Source organism: Lagenorhynchus albirostris, chromosome 3 (genome assembly GCF_949774975.1).
Source record: "Lagenorhynchus albirostris chromosome 3, mLagAlb1.1, whole genome shotgun sequence".
Classification (NCBI taxonomy): Eukaryota; Metazoa; Chordata; class Mammalia; order Artiodactyla; family Delphinidae; genus Lagenorhynchus; species Lagenorhynchus albirostris.
In genome coordinates, this window is record NC_083097.1 from 75,360,431 (window position 1) to 75,385,075 (window position 24,645).

General features: G+C 34.2%; 1 protein-coding gene across 6 annotated transcripts in view; it reads right to left on the reverse strand.

Annotated features, from left to right (window-relative positions):
• The window catches only part of ARB2A (ARB2 cotranscriptional regulator A), a 428,163-nt gene that overhangs the window by 279,137 nt on the left and 124,381 nt on the right, over positions 1–24,645 (reverse strand). For 4 of the 6 annotated variants that reach the window (XM_060143273.1, XM_060143276.1, XM_060143274.1 and 1 more), the window contains one exon: positions 2,563–2,625. The exons of the other annotated variants lie outside the window; for them this stretch is intronic. In XM_060143273.1, coding sequence (XP_059999256.1) covers positions 2,563–2,625 — 63 coding nt within the window. The remainder of the gene's footprint in view (positions 1–2,562; positions 2,626–24,645) is intronic. 6 annotated transcript variants of the gene reach the window in all.

The following is a 24,645-nucleotide window of genomic DNA, read 5'->3' on the forward strand; positions in this document are numbered from 1 at the left end:
ATCATCTTTAGACTTTATAAGGTTATCTTTTTAAAAAGGTAAATTTATTCCTTTTTTAAATGTAAGAACTACTATATCAAAACTGAATGAAAAATTTCAGAATTTATCTTCTAAGAATGCTGCTAGAATGTGCAAATTAAGTCAAATTTCAAACCTAAGAATTTGAACATTTTTCTGGCAAAGTGATAAAACAAAAGCTTTTTGAAAGATTTTAACAAAAATTGCTACTCTGATAGAGAAATTGCACATAATGAGTAAAACTCCAACTTTTCCAACATTTTATATTTATGTAACAGAACAATTAAATATCGTAAGAAATCATTACTTAATGATACATCACAGGAAATTACGAGCCATGGAAAATAGTTAATGGGCACATTAGTATGTTTCTCTTTCCTAAGTGCCACTTCAGTAGAGGACACCAGTTTGTCATTTTTAAAACATAAATACTGTGAAAGAGTGTATCAAAAATTTTAACTTTTAAGTAATACCTGCATTAAATTAATAAAATTGGGTTAAAAAGTATGATTAACTTGTTAATTATTTTTATGTTATGAAGGGGTCAAAATTAACAAAGGTAAAAATGGATAATCTTTAAGAATGAAAAACATTATAAATTCTTGAAGACCCTAAAATATTACACAGAGACTATTAAAATAATGCTTCCTAAGAACAAGTTCTTCTCATGTTCAATTACAAAACAAACATTTTTACTTCCCCATGACCATCCCTGCCCCCTGCTGCCCATAAATTAGTTATAGTCTAATATTTTTAAATAGACTGATTAGGTTAAAACTATAGGAGGTAAAACATATACACAAAAATTTACTATTTACAAAAGTCTAAAATTACCCTGACAGAAGAAATTTAATAAGGTTTCTTTACACCCTATACTAATATTTTCATTTTTTTCTGTGAAATAAACAGTTAAAAATATATCAGGGTCACTCTACCCAATTTAAAATATAGACTCAAGAACAAAACCAATATAATTCTTTTTCTACTGGATAGTATATTTAAAAGTTTTGCAGAGATAGATAATTATTTATGATTAACAAAATGACTAATTCTTAGCTATACAAATCTAATGCGATGAAAAAAATTGATACAAAGAGAACAAGTATTAACTATATGAATCATCAGGAAGTCTGACTTCTTTGCTTTTAAACACATTCAAATATTTGCAACTACACTGACATAGCTGTCAGTGAATACAGTTATATTTATTCTATAACTAGTGATATGTATCATTGATTTCACTCATTTATTAAATATTTATCTCCAATGAGACTGAACGACAGAAGAAAACACAACTTTGTAGAATACTACAAAGCAGAAAATAAACTAACATAGACATGCTTACTACTTAAAAGTTATTCTTTATTATCTATTCTGTGTTCAATTATATTTCCCATGAGTGGCAATTATATAAATATGTAATCCTTTATGGACCTTGAAAAATGCATCTGATAAAAATGACTAGAAAAGGTCAAAATGCTGAAAGAAGTATGAATGCTTTTTAAAATTCAAAAATATGTTTTTTACAGTATGATTCTAAAAATGTTCAGAAAAATTACTTCCAAACTAATTAAGATGCTTTGAGCTAATATACAAAGAGCATATTGGGTATGCTACTTAGTTAGCTAAGTAACATAGCTACTTAGCATATTGGGTATATTAGTTAAAAATAAGGATTTTTCCAGATTGTTTTAAAAAAGAGAAAAAGAAACAAAAAAAGCATAAATGTTTTAATAACAATACATATTATCCTATGTTAGTCTTTCACTAGACATATCTGACCTATCAGAAATAGAACACTATAAATACCGCTCAGATACAATATATTTGGTATTGTGACATATAAGTAGCACAAAAGCTCTTTCTTTAATCAAGCAATCATAATTGTCAAGGCATATGCAAAGAATGAGACCTAAAATACAAGTTAACATTTTAAACTACAGGGAAAAAACACATTATTTCATATGCTATGCACTCAAGAAGACAATTCTATTGCAATTTTCTTACTGTTATTGTGACAGGGGAAAAAATTCTAATAGCTTCAGAATCATATATATTCAGCTTTTTTTTAACATCTATAAAACACAGAAACAGCTTAATGTTCATTTCCTACAAGAATCCACACTCAGAAGACAGTTATCAAAATTTACTACATGTGAGGTAAGTAATACTGACAGAGTTCTCTAGCTTAACATTTCCCTTGCATCTTCTGCGTGTTGTTTAACATTACTGTATATTGGAAGAGTGCATTTCTTTTTCTTAGAGTATGCTGACTTACAGCATTTAGAGCAATATTAAGTTCTCTGTAAGAATACAGAGAGCTTTCTAACGCAGTCTCATAAGATTCAAAGTAGACTTTGCACTATGGAAGTTAAGAATCTAGCAGCAATAATAATAGATTTTGGAACTACCTAATTTCAAGATAAAGAGATTCAGAATACTGTAAACTTAAATTTGACCCTTTCAACTCTTTTCCGTTATAGTAATATATCTGAGTACATTTTTACCAGGATTTCTTTAATCCAAAAAAAGAAAACGACTCACTATTATTTGGCTTGGATTATTCTCTTGAGATATTTGTATATATGTTATTGTGGCACTGGCCTCCTGGAAGAAAGAAACCTAACAATTAAACAGGTTGACACAAAACAGGTTGGCACAAGGAAAACGGTCCCCTTTCTACAGTTTAAATTGTTTACTGAGTCAGTCACCGCCACACAAAAATACATTTCATAGAAATCACATGCCTCACAATGTTATTTTTAATCTGTATCTGACATCTGAGTTATTGTATGTTACTCTTCCCTTTCTTTGATCTTCCTCAGTACTCAGCTCACTGTTAACTGTCCTGGGTGGTCTCCCATCAGGGCTTAGTGATCAGTATCCCTCTCTATTGGCTGCCTTCTAGTGATTCCTATCAGCTGTATTCTCACATGCGTGTGACAACTTTATTAGCTCACTCAGATTGTGCTTCAGACCATCTCCACAGCACATACACCCTTTCTCAAACAGTCACACTTTTGTAGTTGACTTAGAACAAATAATTATATGAACACTTCAGCTGTTATACTCAATAATAAAGTCGAAATGAAGAGAAATTTCACATTATGTATAAGTCAGGGCTTGGTTTTCATGTTCAGACTAAAAAAATCAATTCCAGATTGATTTTTGTGTATATATGGTTATTGTCAGAGGATTAATTGATGAATTTTTCATTTGATGAGTCAGGTGGAATAAGCTCTGAGGCACTTAGTGAGCAGAATTCTAATTCACTCTGGTTCTTCACACTCTGCAGTAAACTCGTCAATTTTCATATTTCATCATAATTTACTTGTTCTCAAAATATTCAGAATAAGGTTCCAAAGCAAAATAAAAGGTACTGTGAATATCGTTGTGATTATACATTATATGATTAATGTAATCTGGATTTTGAAAATGGATTTATACTTTTTGAAAGATATTAAACCTTTATCTGATTCAATCTGTCCACTTTGACTTTTTATTTCACTATTATCTAAATCTCCACTATATAGCTAGTTTCCATCTGTCTACTGACCTTAAAAAGTTCTGCAAAGCAAATACAGTAACAGTGCAAATGTACCATACTTATAATCAGTGTGAAACTAGACATAAAAGTTATGGATATTTTATTTTGGTTCTAAAAAAGCCATAATCCCATGACAAATGCTAAAAATCCTAAATAAAACGTTTTCAAAGAAAAATTACATGTGTTTTATTGATCGAACAACACAGTTTTCTAAAAAACTGATTTAGAATTTCATCATATGCTTTCAAGGACGTCACAAGAATAAAGAGAAAAAAAATCTTCATATTTCTTACTTAGCATAACATCATATTTTAGAATGTAGCTGTGTTTTCCAAAGGTAATCTGCCATACCTCTAAGATCTTTTATGCATGAATTTTTCATGTAAAGCAAGATAGTTTTAAAGAGACTGCGTAAACATTATTAGTTTTGAGTATGTATCCAAATTGTCATAACTATACCAAAGTTCTTTAAACGATAACTTTCTTCTCTCTCTGGAACTTGCATGTATGTTATTTTTTCTAATAATGTCTTTCCACCTTTATTATTTTCCCCATATTTTCCTTTTTGCCTGCACTTTTTTCCTGGTGCTAAGTCCTTGCCTTAATTCTGAGGCTGATGAGAGCAGATGCGGTTGACTGCTCTGACTCCCCACACTTAATTTTCTTAGGAAGGTCTTATATGTAGAGCACCTATAGTCAAAAAGGCCAGAACAGCCTCCTTTCCTGAGTTTAAACTAATCAATGAGATTTTCAGTCGAACAGGAGAAAAATCAGTCATGATGTTCTCAGTCTCCCAGTGCTGTAAACTGTCTTCACAAAACTATCAGCATCAAGGATAGGGAGCAAGGGGTCATGTTCAACTAAGACTAATACAACCTCCTACTTCTCTATTCTTGCAAGCTTCTCCTTTTCTACCTCTATGACCTTGTCACTTTCCTTCATTACTCTGTCCTCCTCAGATACTAGAACCAATAACGATAGCAGCTGCACAAGAGAATAGCTTGGAGCATGAGCCAAATGAAACTGATTCTAAGTCAGTTTTACTAGCCTATCTCCTAACTCCTTAGAAATGAATAAAAGAGAGCCTGGATTATTTGAGCACTAACCTTGTCCCAGGTTCAGAACTCTCTCTCAAAACTCAGACTCATATGAGCTACAGCATGAAGGCCTGATAAAATTTCCAGACAATACAACTTTTCTATTTACTCCAAGTAGCTTTCTTTTGGTTAATTCACACCAGTTTTTTTTATATTCACTTTTAAGCCTACACAGCAAACTGAAGTTTATGGATGCCAGTTCAATATTAACTTCTACAAATATTATGCCAAAGCCTAATACATAGGAGCAATATTCCTTAAAATTATTACAGTGAATAAATTATCATAACATTAAATAATTTTAATCCTATCAACCTAGTACAAAATTAGTTTAATTAATAATACACTGGAAACAGCTTGGTTTCGGAGGGTGGAACAAGTACCAAATCACATTCTCAGAATCAATCTGCATAAAATACCTCCTCTCTCTAAGCAAGAATGTCCCCCCACAGAAGATTCCCATTATAAGGCTGACAATCCCATTAATTTAGACTACTCTTCTTACTCAAGATGGTAAAGGAAGTCAAAGCTGATAATCTAAAATCTGATAAATCTGCTATGTCTCACCAGCTGTCATAAAAGGTATAACTAATGGTCAAGTAGGGTTTGGAAACCTGTGGATTTTACTTGTTAGTACCACTTTAATTTCTGTTACCATGGCTAATATAGAGCTATGAGGACTCTCTAAGAAAATAATGTTGTGAAAGTGAATAAAAGGACTGGAAAATAAGACACCGAATTTGCCCTTAAATCATAGTAGCCTATGATGCAACGAAAATGTTTTTACCGTTCAACAATGTTGAAAGCATGAGTAAGAATCCATATTTTTATTACTAATTAAGTTGTGTGCAGTTATACTTTGAAATACCGCATCCAAAACAGTAACTACCTCAACGAAATAAATAATTTTTGTAAGTGTTTGATTAAATAGTGAGAGAATACACATAGGCTGAATTTGAAATTACTTAACTTACTTGAAAACACATTTGGAGGGACTGAGTAAAGTACTTAAATTATTAAACCACTGGAATAAGATACGATATATTATCAGAAATATAGAAAAGAAGAATAACGGATCATAGCTCCTTTTATCTCTGGAATACTAAATCAATTTATACCCTAGATCATGAATGAAATGAATTTCATAGTCTCTACATAAAATGATCTATATAGAAACTCATTGATACAGCATAGCTCATGGTATTTGGAATAACTTAGGGTTAACCTTTTAAATCCAAACTTTCATTTTAACTGGTAAAAAACTAAAATGCATTACCTCCCGCAGTAAATGAGATAATCTAATTCTGCCTCAATAACTGGGGTCATCATTACTGAACATTAAGTAAATTAATCCACTATGTTGTAAACATGAATGGTATGAGATGCTAGACGAATATGCTGGAGGCCAAGGGCATCTTATGAAATTTGTTTTCTTGGTTTTTACCTATTTCTCATAAAAGTATAAAGTAGGAAAAAAAGTAGAAAGATTCCCTATAACAAGACATGGTTACCATTTATAGTTAATCATTTACTCAATTAGCAAATTTCTCTTCATATGCTCTCCTGCCTTCAATAACACTGCCTTCCATACTTTATCAACAACCATGAGTTTTTCAGTTGCATTCAAAAGCTTCCTCTATTTGTACTGGAAAACCAAGCAACCATGCTCTTCACTGGTTTGATTACCTTCATGAGGTAATACTGCCATCTTGTGGACTTAAAAACATTCCTGGTAAAGAATATCAAAGGCAGGTTGCATTTTCCTAACTACAGGCATAAATAGGTATTACTTCTGAGTATAATGAAGTGTGGGACACTTGAGTAAGCCAGATAACCAGGGTTTTACTCTACACTGATCAGAGACTCTTACCTCATCATATAATTAATCTATTCATGATAAAACTCTTGGTTGAACCAAGTAATCACAAAGGTGGTGTCTAGTGGCTCCCAAACATAAGTTCATAGAGTTTCAAAGAAGTTTTCATGGATATATGAGAGTGAAGAAGAAATGAGAAAAATATAATGTAATAATTTTCAAACAAATCAATGAAATCCAAATATCTGAAAACTACTAACATAAGTAATAAATATGGTCTTGAAAAATGAGCTATCATTATGATTTTATTAACTTTCTATTCCATTCCCCAAACTCTCAGTTACTCTGTGCATATCAGGAGTGTCAAATATGGACTTTAAAAGAGAATGATGATGATATTGAGGAAAAATCCTTCATACTGGGCTGCATATCATGATAGGACTCTATTTTAGAAGCATCACAGAAGGAAGATTTAGGAAACCAGTATGATGAGAAAGAGTTCTACCATGGCTGGATTACATTTTTATTTGATATTTGTCTGCAATACACATGTCCCTTTACTAGTGTTCTCAACATATGCAATATTCCCAAGTACAGGGAGCTGTGCTGGGTACTTTACATTAAAGTTGACATATAGGTGTTATCCCTGTTTTGCAGATAGGAAACTATTCATCGGTCTTTACTGTAGGTAGTGCCACATACTATTAAAAATAATTTATCCTTGTGAGTAAGAGCACTAAATATTATTAGATGGACACATTTCCCTTCTATCATTGTGAATTTTGAGAAAAAAACTGATAGTGTATAAGCATGAAAAACAGGCAGAAGCAAACCTTCAACCAGAAGAATTTTATCAAGGCAATAACTAAATGAGAAATAGAAACTAAGAATTATTACTTAAATGCATTTTGATATTTAGTTATATGCCAAATAAAAAGCAAAGATACTATCATCAAGTATACATTTAAATTTAAAGAAAGTATGAAATGCATATTTACAATGTTTTAAAACAGTGACTAATATTATGTACTGTCTATGCTCTACTAAGTTTAATAAGGCAATTTAAATAGTATTTACAACTGATGGTATTTATGTTTTTAAAAAAATGACCTATTTCAAGTGTAGTGTGAAGCAAAAGTAAGAACACATTAGGTTAGTGCTAAAAGTCATGTTTTGTTCTACCGGTTTGTAATTCCAAGAGTCTCTGTCTTGGCTTCTTCCAGCTCTGATATCAGATGGCTAATACAAATTATAAGCTTTACACCCAGAGCCCCCTAACTGCTATACTTTGCTAACATAAGGTAGTACCAGCAAGCTAGAGGAAACATTCCATCCAATGTGTGTCTTATAAGCACTCAAAACCCTCTACTCTAAGCAGATCCTGAAGGAACATTAATTCAAGGAATTTCTTTACTGAATATTTGAAATATTCATGGTAAAGGCCTTGCAAGATAAATACAGGTAGTAACAAGGACAAGTAATAGCAGCGAGTGAAATTTTACAAAGAAAGTATGAAAAAAAGTATGGGAATATTAGAGTAGAAGAAAGGTAAACACCATAAGCATTTTGACCATTCCATTTGTAGCATAAATGAAAATTGAGAATTAGAGGACTTCCCTGGTGGCTCAGTGGTTAAGAATCCGCCTGCCAATGCAGGGGACACAGGTTCGATCCCTGGTCCAGGAAGATCCCACATGCCGTGGAGCAACTAAGCCCATGTGCCACAAATACTGAGCCTGCGCTCTAGGGCCCGTGAGCCACAGCTACTGAGCCTGCGTGCTGCAACTACTGAAGCCTGCGCGCCTAGAGCCTGTGCTCTGCAATGAGAGAAGCCACCGCAAGGAGAAGCCTGCGCACCACAACAAACAGTAGCCCCCTCTCACTGCAACTAGAGAAAGCCCGCACACAGCAACAAAGACCCAGTGCAGCCAAAAATCAGTCTATAAATAAATAAAAGTTTTTTAAAAAATTGAGAATTAGGATTTAGAAATGTATCCTTTCCCTTCTTGGGATCAGCATTCAAGAAATTCATTCTATTCATTCTTTCACTTAAAATATTTACTGAATGCAGACTACAGGCCAGGCACAGAGGTAATGGGCACGGATAGTGGATAAGACAGACATAGCCCTTGTCCTCATAGCAGAGAGCAGACAATTACAGATGTGAAAATCACCTCAAAGGAGAAATAAATGTGTCATAAGAACATATAACAGGGGTTAACTTAGGGGGTACTGGAAGGAGGATGGGAAGGTTTCCCTATAGAACTGACATTTAAGCTGCGACCTTAAGGTTGGAGAGACTAAAACATAGGGAGATAGAGAGTAGCTTGAAAGAGTCTGAAAATCAGGTAATCAGTACACATAAGAGCAACAGAAAGCTACAGAAGGGTCTGACCAAATATGTGTCTTCAAAGATCATTCTGGCTGCTAAGTGGAGTTGGACTAAAAAGTGATGAGTATGGACGTGGAGTCACATTATAAGACAAACGTACTAGCCCACGTGAGAGACAGTGGTGGCTTTGATTATGGTGTCACAGTGGAAATGAACAAGAGATGAATCTGACACATTTAAGAAGTAGAAGTGACAAATTTTGGTGACCTTACATGTGGAGAGTAAGGCAATAGAAGATGCCTAGGTTTTTGACATGGGTTGTGGTGAGGATGTTCCCATTTACAGAGACAGAGAACATAGGGAAACATGTTTATAAGGGAGGGAGCAAAGGGAGCAATGTGTTTACTCTGGGTCACATCAGTGTAAAGAAGTCAATGAGAGATCCAAGGAGAGTTGCTGGCATTTGGAGATCTGGGTCTAGACTTCTGAAGAATGGTTTGGGGTAGGGATTTATATTTGGGAGCTTTAAATGAATCAGTGATAGCTGAAGTCATGAAGTAGAAGATACTGCCTAGAGAGAGAATGTGAGGTAAGAAACGAGTCTACAACAGAATGGTGAAAATGTCCAATATCTTAAAAGCAGGTACAAAAGGAGCTAACGAAAGAGGCTGTGAAGGATTAGCCAAAGCGACAGTCGGCTGTGGAGAATACTCTGTCGAAGGTTTTCTGATGCCATGCTCAAATATGTTTTATCCTATTAAAGTGATGTCATTAGACACACTTCCTCATTAAAGAAACAATGAGCTAATCTATTTTTGAACTGTTATTTTGAATGGCCATAGCAATGTGCTTAATGTAAATCTGAAGTTAGCTATTATTATAAGTGAATAATCCACATTATCTCATTTAATCTTCATTAATCACAACAAAATTATAACAAAGGTATTCATGTCATCTCCATTTCCTAATACACCTCAGAGAAGTTAAGTAACTTGCTCTAGGGCATATTAGCTAGGGCCAGCATTTGACCGTGAGTTTGTCCAACTCCAAATTTTAACCCCTACTGACTTCCCCAGTAATAATGTTGCAATTCACTCCAACAGCACATTATAGTTTGGCATGTATCATCTCATTTAATCCCTGAATAACTCTGTGAAAGGGCATTACCCTCATTTTACATACAGGAAAAAGGATTCAGAAAGGTCAAGTTATTTATCATGATTCACATAGCTAGGAGATAAGGAGAAACGGGAAGCCAGGTCATTTCACTTCCAGTCCAATACGTTTTCTAGTATATAGTGACTGTGTTCTACAAAAAATATCAACAACCCATACCATGTTTTCTTGTTTCACTTAATTCATTTACCAAATATGAGTGATACAATGTATCATTACTGTAAAAAAAAAAAGTATTCTTGTTCTTTTTTCAACATAAAAAAACAGTGGTTGTTTCACCATCTCTTTCTGTCTCATTTCCCTCCACCAGCCCCCAGATGAATTTGCTTCCCAAAGTCTCAGCCCTTAGATGTCTTGCTATATTCTCTTCTCAGCCACATTTATGGTTTTAACTTGTTCCTTTTTGTTAATGATTCCCTGGCTATCTGGTCCCAACTTCACACCTGTTTACTACTTTCTTTTGTTTAAATGCTTACAGATAATCTCCTTTATAGGTATTTTTCTATTTTCTTAAATCAAACCAAATTTGGTTAAATTTACAGTGTATACTCAAAGCAATAATCCGCCTTTTCAATTTTTGTCACCAATAACACCAGTGTTCTGCTCTGTACCAAACTTCCAACCAAAAAAAAAAAAAAACAAACAAACAAACAGAATTACAGAAAGGAAGTAGTAAGGGGAAAGTGTGCACGTGTGTGTGGAAAGGAGTGGAGATGGTTCCCACTTATCAGATATGTGACCCTGAGCAAGTCTTTTTAACTCTATAAAATGAAGGATTAGACTAGATATTAAGTTCTATATTTAAAACTCTACCTTCTTTGGTTCTCCTACTGCTTCCTATTTGCAGTCACTAAGTAACAAAAATTCTTTCATTCCCAATTTCTCTGAATTCTCTCCTGATTCTCTAAAACAGCTATTCTTAACCTGACTGCATATTGTGATCACCTGGGATGCTTTAAAATACACTGATGTCCTGGTTGCCTCCATTCTTCCAGAGATTCTGCCGTAATTAGTCTAAAGTACAGGTTGAGCTTAGGGCAATAGTTCCTAAACTTTGCTGCACATTAGAATCACCTGGGAAACATGCAACACTCCAAATTCAATCTCACTGCCTGGGGGTGGGTGTCAGGAATCATTATTTTTCAAAACTTTCTCAAGTAATTCAACATCAGCAAAGTATGGGAGAAAACAGAAGGAAGTCTGAAGCAGCAGCCATGTTTAAGGTATTTCAATTTATTTCAACTGAGTAAGAATTTAATCACATACATTTTGGGGAGATGGGATGGGGGGAGTTGAATTTAGGATCTAAAGTCCTTTATATATTTACATAAAAATTTTAAAACTTTTATAGAGAGTTGGTAATTATCTGTTTAATACTTTGCCTTACTTGTAAATGGCACTCAAAAAATTCAATTAGATTTACTGCCAAGTTTGTAGAAGATAGACAAAATTAAAATTTTATTATTTTAGCATATTTTATTAAGATGGCTTAGCAAACATTTGTTAAATTTATAAAGTAGTAGTGTTATTTTTATTTCATTGTAGAATAAGGTAAGGAAACCATGAAGGGATATTAATTTTTATGGTGACAACTGAGAGAATGGTACTATATCTTAGGCAATTATGATTGGCAATCACTTGTAGCCCACCTAATGATATAGCATTGTAAGTTCAAGTTATTAGTTTAAATATTAGTATAATTTCTGGTCTTTGTCAATCTTTTTATGTTTATCCTGCCCAGAGCGCTCCAATTTCTATTAGGTGTCCTAAACTGGTGGAACTACAATGAGGTAAATAAACATTTACATTATCTGTCTTTTTCCTCCTTTTTACTTGTAAGAAAGTGGGGGGAAGTAAAGAATCCTGCCTCTTTCAATTGTAATTTCCTTTTTTAGGAAGTACAATAAAAGTCTCATTTAAATATCTTTACTCAGAAAGACCCTTGTCTGGACAAAAGGAATAAGGTCTGAATTGAATATATTCACAAAACGATGATGATGAGCTTACTTTCCATATATCTAAATCTTCAAATATATATTTGCTTTTCTTTTTTTTTCTTCTTGAGACCTTCTGGAAGGAAAAAGTGTGACTGTATATGACATGCAATATATTCGATCAATTAAAACAAAAAATTCACAGGATTCTCTATCGCTTGAATGAAAAGTAAAAAAACATGCTTCAGTATAGTCTCCTTGAGGGGTTGTATCTGGATCACTTTTGGATCCCGGTTTGGCACACGGTTTGCATACTAAGAGCAGTAATAAAGACTGAGTGCTATCTCTGTGCTGGTGTGCCGTAAATAATTTGCATGGATTATTTCGCTTAACTTCACTTTGAGCCTGAGAGCTGGTACCCACCCCTTTTCAGATGAAGTTTAGCAAGGCTGAGTAATTAAAACTGAAAATATATGTAGATCATAATTTTGTTTGGTGGAATAAAAAATAAATATAGGTATATACATCTAAATATATACATTAATATCTATATAGCTTTAGGGAAAATATTAGAAGGATATCCACCAAATTGTTAATCAAGATTACCTCTGGCATGGGATAAGAGCAGGGGCAGAAACTTTCATTTCTTATTTTTTTAATTGCAGGGACTGTGTGTAATTTCTTTCCTTTTAGTGCTTTTTAGCATTTTTCCGAGTAACTTTTTAAAAGTGAAAAGAAATAAAGAACATGGTTATCTATCTGAATGTACATATAGGCAAACACGTGAAGACATATAGATGGCCAACTGGCATGTAAAAAAGATGCTCAATTATTAGAGAAATGCAAACTAAACGCATCGCTAATTATTAGAGAAATGCAAACCAAAACTACAATGAGGTAATCACCTCACACGGATGGCCAGTCAGAATGGCCATCATCAAAAAGTCTATAAATAACAAATGCTGGAGAGAGTGTGGAGAAAAAGGAACCCTCCTTCACTGCTGGTGGGAAATTGGTGCAACCACTATGGAAAACAGTATGGGGGTGCTTTAAAAATCTAAAAATAGAGTTGCCATATGATCCAGCAATCCCATTCCTGGGCCTATATCCAGACAAAACTCTAATTCAAAAAGATACATGCAACCCAATGTTCACAGCAGCACTATTTACAATAGACAAGACACGGAAGCAACCTAAGTGTCCATCAACAGATAAATGGATAAAGAAGATGTGGCACATATATACAATGGAATACCACTCAGCCATAAAAAAGAATGAAATAATGCCATTTGCAGCAACATGGATGGACCTAGAAATCATCATCCCAAGTGAAGTAAGTCAGACAGAGAAAGACAAATATCATATGATATCGCTTACATGTGGAATCTAAAAAAAAATGATACAAATGAACTTTTTACAAAACAGAAATAGACTCAGAGACATAGAAAACAAACTTATGGTTACAAAAGGGGAAAGGGGGAAGGGGGAAGGGATAAATTAGGAGTTTGGGATTAAAATATACACACTACTACATATAAAATAGATAACCAACAATGACCTATTGTGCAGAACAGGGAACTATACTCAATTTCTTATAATAACCTATAATGGAAAAGAATTTTTAAAAGTGTATATAAAATTGAATCACTTTGCTATGATTCACACAACACTGTAAATCAACTATATTTCAATAAAAATTTTTTAAAAAGTAAAACATGGAATGTTATAAAAGTTTATCTATGTGATAGGTATTCATAAGGAAACATACAGAAGTTTATGAACCAATGTTACTAAAAGGGAAAGAGAGAGGAAAAGAAACAAAGAAGGTGGAAAGTTTTGAGCAATGAAACAATATGATCAAATTTGTGTTTTCTTGGGAAGTTTAATTATGCAGGAAAAGTTATGACTATATGAAGGCACAGAAAGTAGACAGAACACTAGACCAGGTGTGAGGTGAGGTCTTCACAGAATCTAGATTATTCTACTTGTTGATACATGATAAAATTCTAACATATTTTCATCAATCACAGATTAAAAAAATACTAACAAATCCTTAGGGGGGAAAAATGAAAAGAATAAACAGAGGGTATGAGGAAGAGAAAGAGGGAGCAAAAGAAAAGTTAAATAACTGGTCTGTTTTACACAGAAACTTATTGGTAAACTCAAGATGTAATGCCCAGATTTTTACCTATTATACGCCACTGCCTTCTTGTACTCCCTCAGGAGATGTATACTGAATGGACTGCCAGAAAAATGAATATGAATCTTTTTAATGAAGATTGATACATGGGTTATTTGGACCACTGCTTACAGAAAATGGCAGAGAAAGTCCCAATCAATAATCCACTGAAAAAGCTTCTAAGGTCACCAAGAGTTGGGGAATCTCATAAACCAACAATTGGTTTATTTGCCAATATGCATATATTCCCAACAGCTGTTTTCAGGATGGCAGAAGAAGATATTGAGAAAGAAAACCAAGAGATAGAAACAAGAAACAATTAGGTAAGAGTGAGCAGATCCGTAATACAATCAAGTGTTGAAAACCTTGTTCTGTGGCTCTACTCAGAGGGTTGAGCTTGGGGGGAAGACGGGGAAGGGAACATGTAACTCAAAAATAGGGTGGGCACGCAACAATGTTAAAGTACTAAATCATATGGGCTTCTAAGAAGACCTCTGCTTCTCCCCAGTCCACTTCAGCTCATTAAGAGAAATTACTTAATCACCACACATACACATAGTATGTTCTGCGCTTTCAAAGAGTGTTAAATGAATGTAGACCTTGAGTGTTGTCAAATGTAAAACTGGCTCTGAATGTTTCTCCTGAGTGTTTAATTATCACTAGAGTAAGGTGACCCACCTTACATTAATAATAACTAAAGAATTTCCAAGTTTTTCAAAAGACACACTGATTTAAAGAAAGAATGCTTAGAAGGCATTTCCCCCAGGGAATAGCAAATTTTAGATTGTTATAAATTGTAATATCTTATTCTATTCATATCTATTAATTATAATACTGATCACTAAAAGACACCTAGATCACAGAAGATATATGATATTACGATACATGACATAATAATTTGCTACTTCTTCCTTAATATGTCATATACATACAGTATTGTACTAAACTGTGATGTTAAGAAATTGTCTTAAAGACCTTGGAGAATGAGAAACTTACAATTTTATTTAAAGTATCCAAATTGAAGCTGCAGTAAATAAAACATGTCTAAATGAATCACACTGGGTGAACAATGAACAGAACATATAAGTATTACAAAATGTGTTTACATTTCCACTGACATGCTAAGACAGATTAGTTTAGGGTTCCTAGGTTCAGGCAACTGAAGTGACTTTCCTATGTCATACAGCTATTTAAATGGTACATACGGTATAGTAAAAATGGCTACAAAATCTTTGGCTAAAAAATCTTCGGCTACAAAATCTTTGGGGGTCTAAGTCGCCTCATCTTGAATCTGGGCTGACTTGTGCCTGCTTTGACCCAAAGAGTATGATGAAAGCAAAACTCTGCCAGTTCCATGCCTAACTTTTAAGAGGACTGGCAGTTTCTGCATTCTTCCTTATGTGAGCCATCATGTATGAAGTATGAATACCTGGAGACCACCATGCCATGAGATATTAAAAGATCAGCATTATTTTCAAACTATTAAACTATATCACATTTAAAGCACTTTTAACTTTCATGATACTCCGGCAGAATGAAAAGTTCCATAAGAGCTGGGATTTGGTACTATTCACTGATATATCCCCATTATCTACAACAGTGCTTCGTGCATATATATATATATGTTTGTGTGTGTGTGTGTATGTATATGTATATATTTATAATGCTCAAATAAATGTTACATGAATGAATAAGTATTTTACAAATAAGTATTAGGAAAAATAGCTCAACTTATCTCTTACCATTTAAGAAGAAAAATATATCTCCAATGTAGATGGTAGAAAAATAATCTCAAGATAAGAGAAAGTAAAATTTGAAGAAGAGCCCTAATCTTATTGCACTAATGAGAGGTTTACACTATTAAAGACCAGCTTTTCTGATTTCTCAAGTATCTTTACTTTCCTCCTTTTCATTATAGAATCAGTTTCATGATTATCTGAGTGGAGACATCAATTTTCTTAATAAGCACAACTTACGATATTAAGTTTTAGATCACAGTACAAGAATACAGAATGCAATATACTGAAAATATCTTTCATTTGCCAAGCCATACCTGCATACTCCATGAACAGACAAGATTTTTTTCCTGCCTCAGACACTCAATTTTCAATACTCAAGTATAATTTTAATATGCCTTATACACTGGCAAATATGGCATATTTAAACTTTCTTTCTGAAGAAAATAAAAAAGAGTGTTTTCTTTTGCTCTCATTCTTGTGCGTTTATCTAGGTGCTTCACGTAGCAAAACTCTCTTCTGCAAAAATTCACTGTGGATTTATGGTTCACTCCAGATGGGCTGTGGTGGATGTGATAAAATGCAAATGTGGGTTTTTTTCAATGCTAATTCTTCAAGAAAGAAGCCAATCCTAAGGCAGGGTGTATGGAGCAAATGAGGATATTAACAACATGTGGCTTGAACCAAGATTCTTTTTTTTTAACTACTAACAAGCTTCTAGTTCAAAGGAACTCTATTAGCCCAGGTAGGCATGTGACAGGCCAGGGGAGAAGCTGCAGAAGAGAATAAATGTAAAAGGCGAGGTGTAAAGATAGTAGTGAGGTCAAAGTGAGGAAAAACTCATCTCAAAGGATCTGAATGGGACAACATAAGCAAAGGCAGAGGAAGAAAATAATGCATGAGATTCAACTATGTTGGAATGTAGGTAACTGAGAGGAAAAGGCTCATCGCACAACAAATAGACAGCCTGGAGTCTGCCAGAAAAGGATCAACTTCTCCGAAAAATAAAGAAACTAAGAACTCACAGGTGTTGGCAGCAAGTAAAAGTATATGGAAGTAGAAAGACGAGGCAGAGAAGAGTCCAGAGACAGAAAGGAGAGAATAAAAAATGAATACATTCCTAGGGCATGTATTTTTAAAGCATCCCAAGTGAATTAGGAGAGCTTGGGAAAGAATGGCAAGGGACTTAGCTTTGGAGTAATATCTGGATTATACACCCGGGCTTCACTCTGTTAGTAAGGGGTACACTCAGCCCCCACTCACTAGTCTCCTATCTAGACTAGCAATTCTCCCCTTGTTCCTCCTCCCTGCTCATTCTTCCCTTGAGGAGGGGCAGCAACCTGCGTGATTGGTGAACTGCTTTTTGTGACTCAGCCTCTTCTTCCCACCTGGGCAGCCAGATGCCTATAGAAAGCACAAATTCTCTGATGCTCAGTGTCATAAGCTCACAGGATAAGGCCTGCAGGTAAATCGGCTGAATTCTGGGGAGACTAACCCACTCAGCTAGTAGAGCTAACTCATTCCTCAATCTACTATTTATCAGTTATAAAGATAATACATCGATCTCTATTATTTTACTCTTTTTCTCTCAATTGGTTCTAAATTTGGGTGGAAAGATAGGTACAAGCCAATTTCAGAGGTGTTAAAATATAAAGAAAATGTGCATCTTAGAATTGACAAAACACAGTAATTTGGTACCTTAATATTATGACTTGCTAATTTGCGTGAGTATATACTTGTAAGAAAGACAGAGAGAAGGAGAGAAAAGGGAGTGAAGAAGGAGAGGGGACAGAGATTACTAATATTCAAATATCAATTATCCAAATAAGAGCTTACCTATACATATCCTTATATTTCCTGTAGACACAGAGGCTCTGCTTGGGTTTCAATTCTAAAACTGACATCACCAATGCATTTGTTTTTTCCTACTGGAATACAACTTTAATCCAGCAGAACTGGAAGTTATGAAAAGTTAAGGTTATATTCCACTTAGGCTTAGAGACTAGGGTAAGTTTTGTAAACTAACACCCTTGATTACTTTTCTACAGTTTTGGGAGAACTGCTGAGATTGGTCTTTCACATCAATCTCATTGCAATGCTATTTATCCAAAATATGAAATGGGAAAAATGGAAGAATTGTTTAAGGAGGAAGAACAGAGGTGATTTTAGAGTTCGATTTTCTCACTGAGTCTTCATTAGTTTGACTGAGGTGTTTGTTATGAGTATACTGAATGTCCAATGGACCCACATTAACTGTAAATTTAAATTTATCCATAGGCAAATATAAATGAGATTTAGATGTTTATTCCTACAATTTATTCTCACTTTCCGTAAAATATGGTGGCCTAACAATTTTCCCAATAACAAGATATTGGATCTTATACCATTTCTGTGTAAAGCACTTTTCTGAAAGCACAATGCATAAAGTAAAATATACTAATATGAATACATGTGGCTCCTTTATTATCTAAATAGGGCCAAAGAGATCTAAATAAACATATCATATCAGATTTTTCAAAATGTGGTTTTATGACTTTTAGATCATAACAGTTATCAGTTTAAATTTTTATTTTTTGTGCAAATCATGTGTTAATGGACACACAGGACAAGGAAACTACAGCTTTAGAATAGTATTTTATAAAAGTTCCATATATAAATAAGGGAACTTTGCATTAACTATAAAAAACTGCAATACCAACAAAAATACTGATGGGATATATGAGAAAAATACCAATACATGTACTGGGATATATTAGAGAAGAAAGAATACTCTTACAGCCTCCTTTGCACATGTCTGCTGTATAGAAACAGGCAGCTTATTAGTTCTTCAGTGTAGCACAGAGTCATTGGTAGTCCTTAAAGTCTTTAAAAAGAAAAAGTTAAAAAAAAAATAGCCTTTTGGTAACAGTCTCCAAATTAAAAAAAAAAAACCAAGGTGGAAAAGTGCTTAATTCTAATGCATTCTTATATTAAAATTAATACTTTTGTACCATTACATACATACCAGTAATCAAGTTTCTAATCATGCTACAACTCCCAAACACTGTAAAATAATTTTGTTCTTTTCGTATCAATGCATTTTCATTTTCACTAGAACTAATTACCTTTAAATAAATGATTCAGAGATGTCAAAAGCGACTCTCAGGGAATGTTTCAAGAGGTCCCAATTTCCTGAATTATAGCCTAGAACATCTGCTTAGCAATCTGGCAAGTAGTATGAAGCCAAAACAGAGCATCTCATATATAGTAGTGGTATCTGACCTCAAGAATGTGACAGCTGGCTATTTGCCTGTAACCTTTATTCTGTAAAAAATCTAAAATTCTGTATGCAAGAGAGACTAGTAAAAACAAGAGTGCCAACACCAGAAGCATGGAGTGTAAAAGGAAAACAAGTCGCTTTAGGAAAGTAGAATTATTGGCTTCTTCATGCCAAAGGAATTAGAAAACATTGTTAAAAGAACTTTACTTACAAAAAAAATTTAAAGCAACAACTTGATTTTTCTTATAACACAGAAAAAAAAAACATGTAAAAAGTTAAACCTGTTCTAAAATTGGAGAAAGTAAAATTAAACTTAAATTGGACCCTCCCAGAAATGAAGTGCTTAAGATACAAACTGTCAGAAGCATTCCAGGATAGAATCAGCTAGAAAAGAAATGAGTTTATCAACTGTATGTAAGTACAAAATAATTCTCTTCAAAATGGCAAGCAGCAGTTATAAGCCACTTGACATAGACTCTTAAACCAGTTATAAACATACCAGTTGGAGGGGGTCCATAAGTGGACTGGTGAGTACAGCAAGTAAACATCACACTGTTGTAGACATCAGTAGTTTCAACATAACCTTCACTAATAAGCAGGGTTACGACACTAACTTGACCAGATAGGAAATCACACTTAGTTCAGTCTAATCTAGATTAATAGATGTTGGGAGTTGAACTAGTCTCAGATTCAGACGTCTAGAAACATAGTAATCTTTCACGAGATTTAATCCTTTAAGATCATGGCTGACCACCAGTTACTAATAAGGTATGTGTAATTTACAAAATCTCTTAATGGAAAGGGGATTTGAAATTTCCCACTGTCTACTATATTTTCATGACATTTACAATTATTTCAAAAGTGACTGCAAATATGCTTGACAATATGTAGATGATGGCAAAGCATTTTTATGAGAGCTGGCAGTGGATGGTTACAATAAGGACAATGGAAATAACCAACAAGATATGAGACTGGGGGTTATATTTGAGGCAACAGTGAAAGAAGCCTTAAACAAAGTGCCACTTATCCAGCAGTCAGATTGTGGCACCTTCAATTATGCAATACTCTTGGACCCAGAAAAGTATATCTAACCATGTTCACACTAATCTTCAAGTCTTATATGGTAGAAGATACACCAGTAGGTAAAAACTACTTTTACTGAAATCATACTTCAAGCAACTCAAGAACGACTTCCATGTGAGAAGAATACTAAGAAATTCCAGTAGGCAATTAGGAACTAGGAAGGCTTTCAGAAAGAAGAAAAAGAAAGAGCAGAGGTGATGTAATAAGTATACAGGATGTTCAAGGAATGGAAAGTATTTCAACTGAAGCACAGAATACACACGAAAGAGAAAAAACCCTAACTCTTTTGTGATAACTTAGAGTGGACTTTGGCTGTATCTCCGTGTAAGTTATCCCTCGGATGTACTAATTGCTAGTTTCCAGATGCATCTTCCAATTCAGCCAACATTCTTTTTTCTCTTGAACTTTCAACTGAAATATTATATACATACAGAAAAGCACACAAATTTTAAGTATACAGCCCGATAAATTTTCATAAAGTGAACACATGTAACTAACAGATTTTTTAAAAATGGGCACTACTAGCACCCCAGAAGCCCCCACCATGAAGCCACCCCTTTAAGCATAAATACTATCTTGATTTCTAATACCATGGATTAGTTTTGCTTGTTTTTGAACTTTATATAAATGGAACCATATAGTCTATACTCTTTCTGATTGGCTCCTTTAAAATAACAGTAAGTTTGAGAGGTTCATCTATGTTGTTGCATATAGTTGTAAGTTTGTTAATCTTACTGCAGTGTAATATTCTACTGTATAGATATAGCACATTCAGAATCTAAAATTAGAATTAAGAATTGGATTTATAGAATACTTAGATAATAATTACGATTAGATAATAATTACAATAATTAGAATTACCATTCTACTACTGATGAGTATTGACACAGTTTCAGTTTTTAGAAACATAAATAGTGCTGCTATGAACATACATGTTAAAAAGTGTGGGGTGCTGGAGTTAACTCATACTGGTTCATGAGAACACATTGTTAAATTTTCAGGAATTCTGAATCAGTTACACAAAACCACTATTAAAAATTAAATTATGTACTCTTACAAATAAATGTGACATACTTAGAGCAAATATAATAAATACTCATCACTTCCTAGTTATTTTACTATTATCTATGCTCTTAGGGTTATTAATGTTTATTGTATCTGTATGGTAGAACTATTACATAATGATGGAATACTATATATTTCTTCCCATCTCTGTGTTCAGTGACATCAGATTGGCAGCTTGAAATTCGCCATGGCTTTTATATAGTACTTATACCATGGAAATTGGCAAATGCTACAAATCAGGGCTTCATTTATTATTTTGTTGACAGTTTAGACTTAAGAATGTGATGTAAAAATGTTAATTATACAGATTAAACTTAAAAGTCTGTCTTGTCTGTAGCTGCGACACTGTGAATCACATATAATATTAAGAAAATATTCTTCAAGTATTTGAAAACTATAATCCAAGGCACTCATATAATTAATGAATAAATGAAGACTGGACATACGTCTTTGTTTCACTTTTATCTTAGTGTTAACACAATGAAAATGTCAGTCATTATTCAAATCATATCACAATTGACAATGTTAACTGTAACCACAGGATGGCTATGGATACAAGAGTTCAGCAAAAATCAACAAAAGCATTCTAAAACAGTCAACTGGGAAGAATATGGTGGCACATGCACCTCAAAAACAACATGTCTGAAATAAGATTTTCAACTTCCTCAGTGTTAAAATATCACTCCTCTTTAGTATTCCTCAGCTCAGTTAATGATAACTACCATCTCCCCTATTAGACAAATCAGAAACCCAGGTGTCATATTTGAGGCTTTTCTTTCCTTCACTTCCCACATAACAATTAGTCATCATAATAGCTCTCGTATCTCCCCAGTTCTATACATGCCCACTGGTTCCTCAGTTCAGTCTACCATTTTTGCTCACATATGTTCTATCAATAGTATCTTACTGGTCACTTAATACACTCCTCAGGCTGTGCCAGAATTAACGATCTAAAAAACAAATTTGACCACGTCATTTCCCTATTTTGACACTATTCAATGCTGCTCCATAACCCTTAAAACAATTTACAAATACCTTAAAAGGACACATCTGGCCCTGATGATGTCTGCAGCCTTAGTCTTACAATCTCTGTCTGTGTTCAAGCTGTATTCAACTAATCCCTCTATCTGGAATACCTCTCTCCACCTCCAAGTACCTACTCATACCTGAGGATTTTATGTAAATATTAATTCTTCTGGGAAGCATTTCTATAGAGATGGCATTAAGAGATGCCTCCATTATGCTCACTTAAGATACCCTATGCTTATAGTTTTGGGCACATATCACAATGCACTGAATTTGCTTGTATCCCCCATTAAACCACAAAGTCTTGAGGGCAGCCACTATGTTTTATGCAATACTGTACCTCCGTAAACTTAAACAGTGCTTGGTCCTTAATACATTCTTGATGGATCTACGGATGAATTGGAGGATTCACGGATGGATAGGATGGATTTTACAAAGTAAGAAGGTTAGAACAAAATTTTTGCCATTAACAACTCTGGGTTTAAAAAAAGTCATTTTCAGAAGGCTTATGTTTCACATCCTCCAATTACCCCTGAAGGTTAATATTAGAAGCCCACCTACACCACCTAGGCAGTGCTAAAAACCACTTAATCCCATGTCCTTTGGGTCCATAGAATAATTGATAATTTGGATCCAGAAAAATCATTACCAATACAATTAGATGCTCAAAAGAGACCCAGTCGTACTGTTAGAGGAATAAGACATAAAGTGGCAGGATTTGTAGACTAAAAGGGAGAGAACAAAACAAAACAAAATACTAAATAATTAGCACCTCCACCTTTATAACTATAATATTCATTAAGTACTCACTATGTGAAAGCTGTTACAATAAGAATTTACATGGTTCATGTTCCTATTTAAGAACAGGGGAACTGGGGCTTCCTTCGTGGCATAGTGGTTGAGAATCTACCTGCCAGTGCGGGGACACGGGTTTGAGCCCTGGTCCGGGAAGATCCCACATGCCATGGAGCAACTAAGCCCATGTACCACAACTACTGAGCCTGCGCTCTAGAGCCCACGAGCCACAACTACTGAGCCCATGCATTGCAACTACTGAAGCCTGCACACCTAGAGCCTGAGCTCCACAACAAGAGAAGTCACCTCAATGAGAAGCCCATGCACCACAACAAAGAGTAGCCCCCACTCGCCGCAATTAGAGAAAGCCCACAAGCAGTAATGAAGACCCAACGCAGCCAATAAATAAATAAATAAATAAATTTAAAAAAAGAAAAGGGGAACTGAAATCACATATTATTATCTTTTAACAGATTTAACAAAAAGATGGTGCCTGCCAATAAACCATCACATTTCTCTCTTTTGCTAATGAAAATTCTTCTATCCCTTCATCCATAAAAAGGTTTAAAAATCCACTTCAGGCACAGTGGTAAGTGCTTTTCATATATTTTGTCATTTAATAGTCAGGATAATCCTATGAGTTTGGTATTATTATGATATCATTTTATGGATTAGAGCAAGACTACACAATTCAGAACACTTGATCAAGTCACACAAATATTAAATCACAAAGCTAAACCTGGCACTAGGAATGTTTAGCCCCAAAGCCTGTGTTCTTAACCAGTAAAGTGCATTGCCAGGCAATGATAAAACGTACTGAGATGCCCTCAATGAGGTCACAGTTTAGTGGGAAACAAAAGCACACATGTAAAATTTGACAAATAGCATTGTTATTATACTACAAGTTGTTACAGGGTACAGTTCGGTGCATACATTCTAAATAAAGGAATAAGATACTTTGGAAAGCTATAGTATTTAGGAGGCTTAATTGTATCTTTCTTGTACATTAAGAAAGTAATAAATTGAGCTGCTGAAGCTCAAGATGAGACAACGATATGGCTTTCCACTAAATGCTTCCTTAATTTTTTTTTTTGGCCATGCCGCACGACTTGCATGGGATCTTAGTGCCCCAACGAGGGACTGCACGCGCCCTTGGCAATGAAAGGGTACAGTCCTTACCACTGGACAAACAGGGAATTCCCTAAAATAATTCTTAATGTTAATAATTCTTTATGACAAATGTATCTAATATGGAAAAAAGATCTCATATAAGGAGCAATATTAGAGCTAATGAAAAAGTTCTCAGGAATTGAAAACAGAAATTAAGACTGTACAAACAGTTATTTATTACGTGTGTGTGTGTATATATAACTTCTTTTCAAAAGCAATCTTAAATCATACTATCTATGGTATTTATACAGATTTGAGCATCATGAACTATACAATACAACAGGCAACACCATTCATGCCAATTTTTCTCTCCTATAAAATTGTTTCTGTAGTATGTTGAAACAAAATGCTTAAGCAAAATTAATCATCTGAAGAGTAAAAATAAACTTTCTAATAGGCAAACTCTAATAGT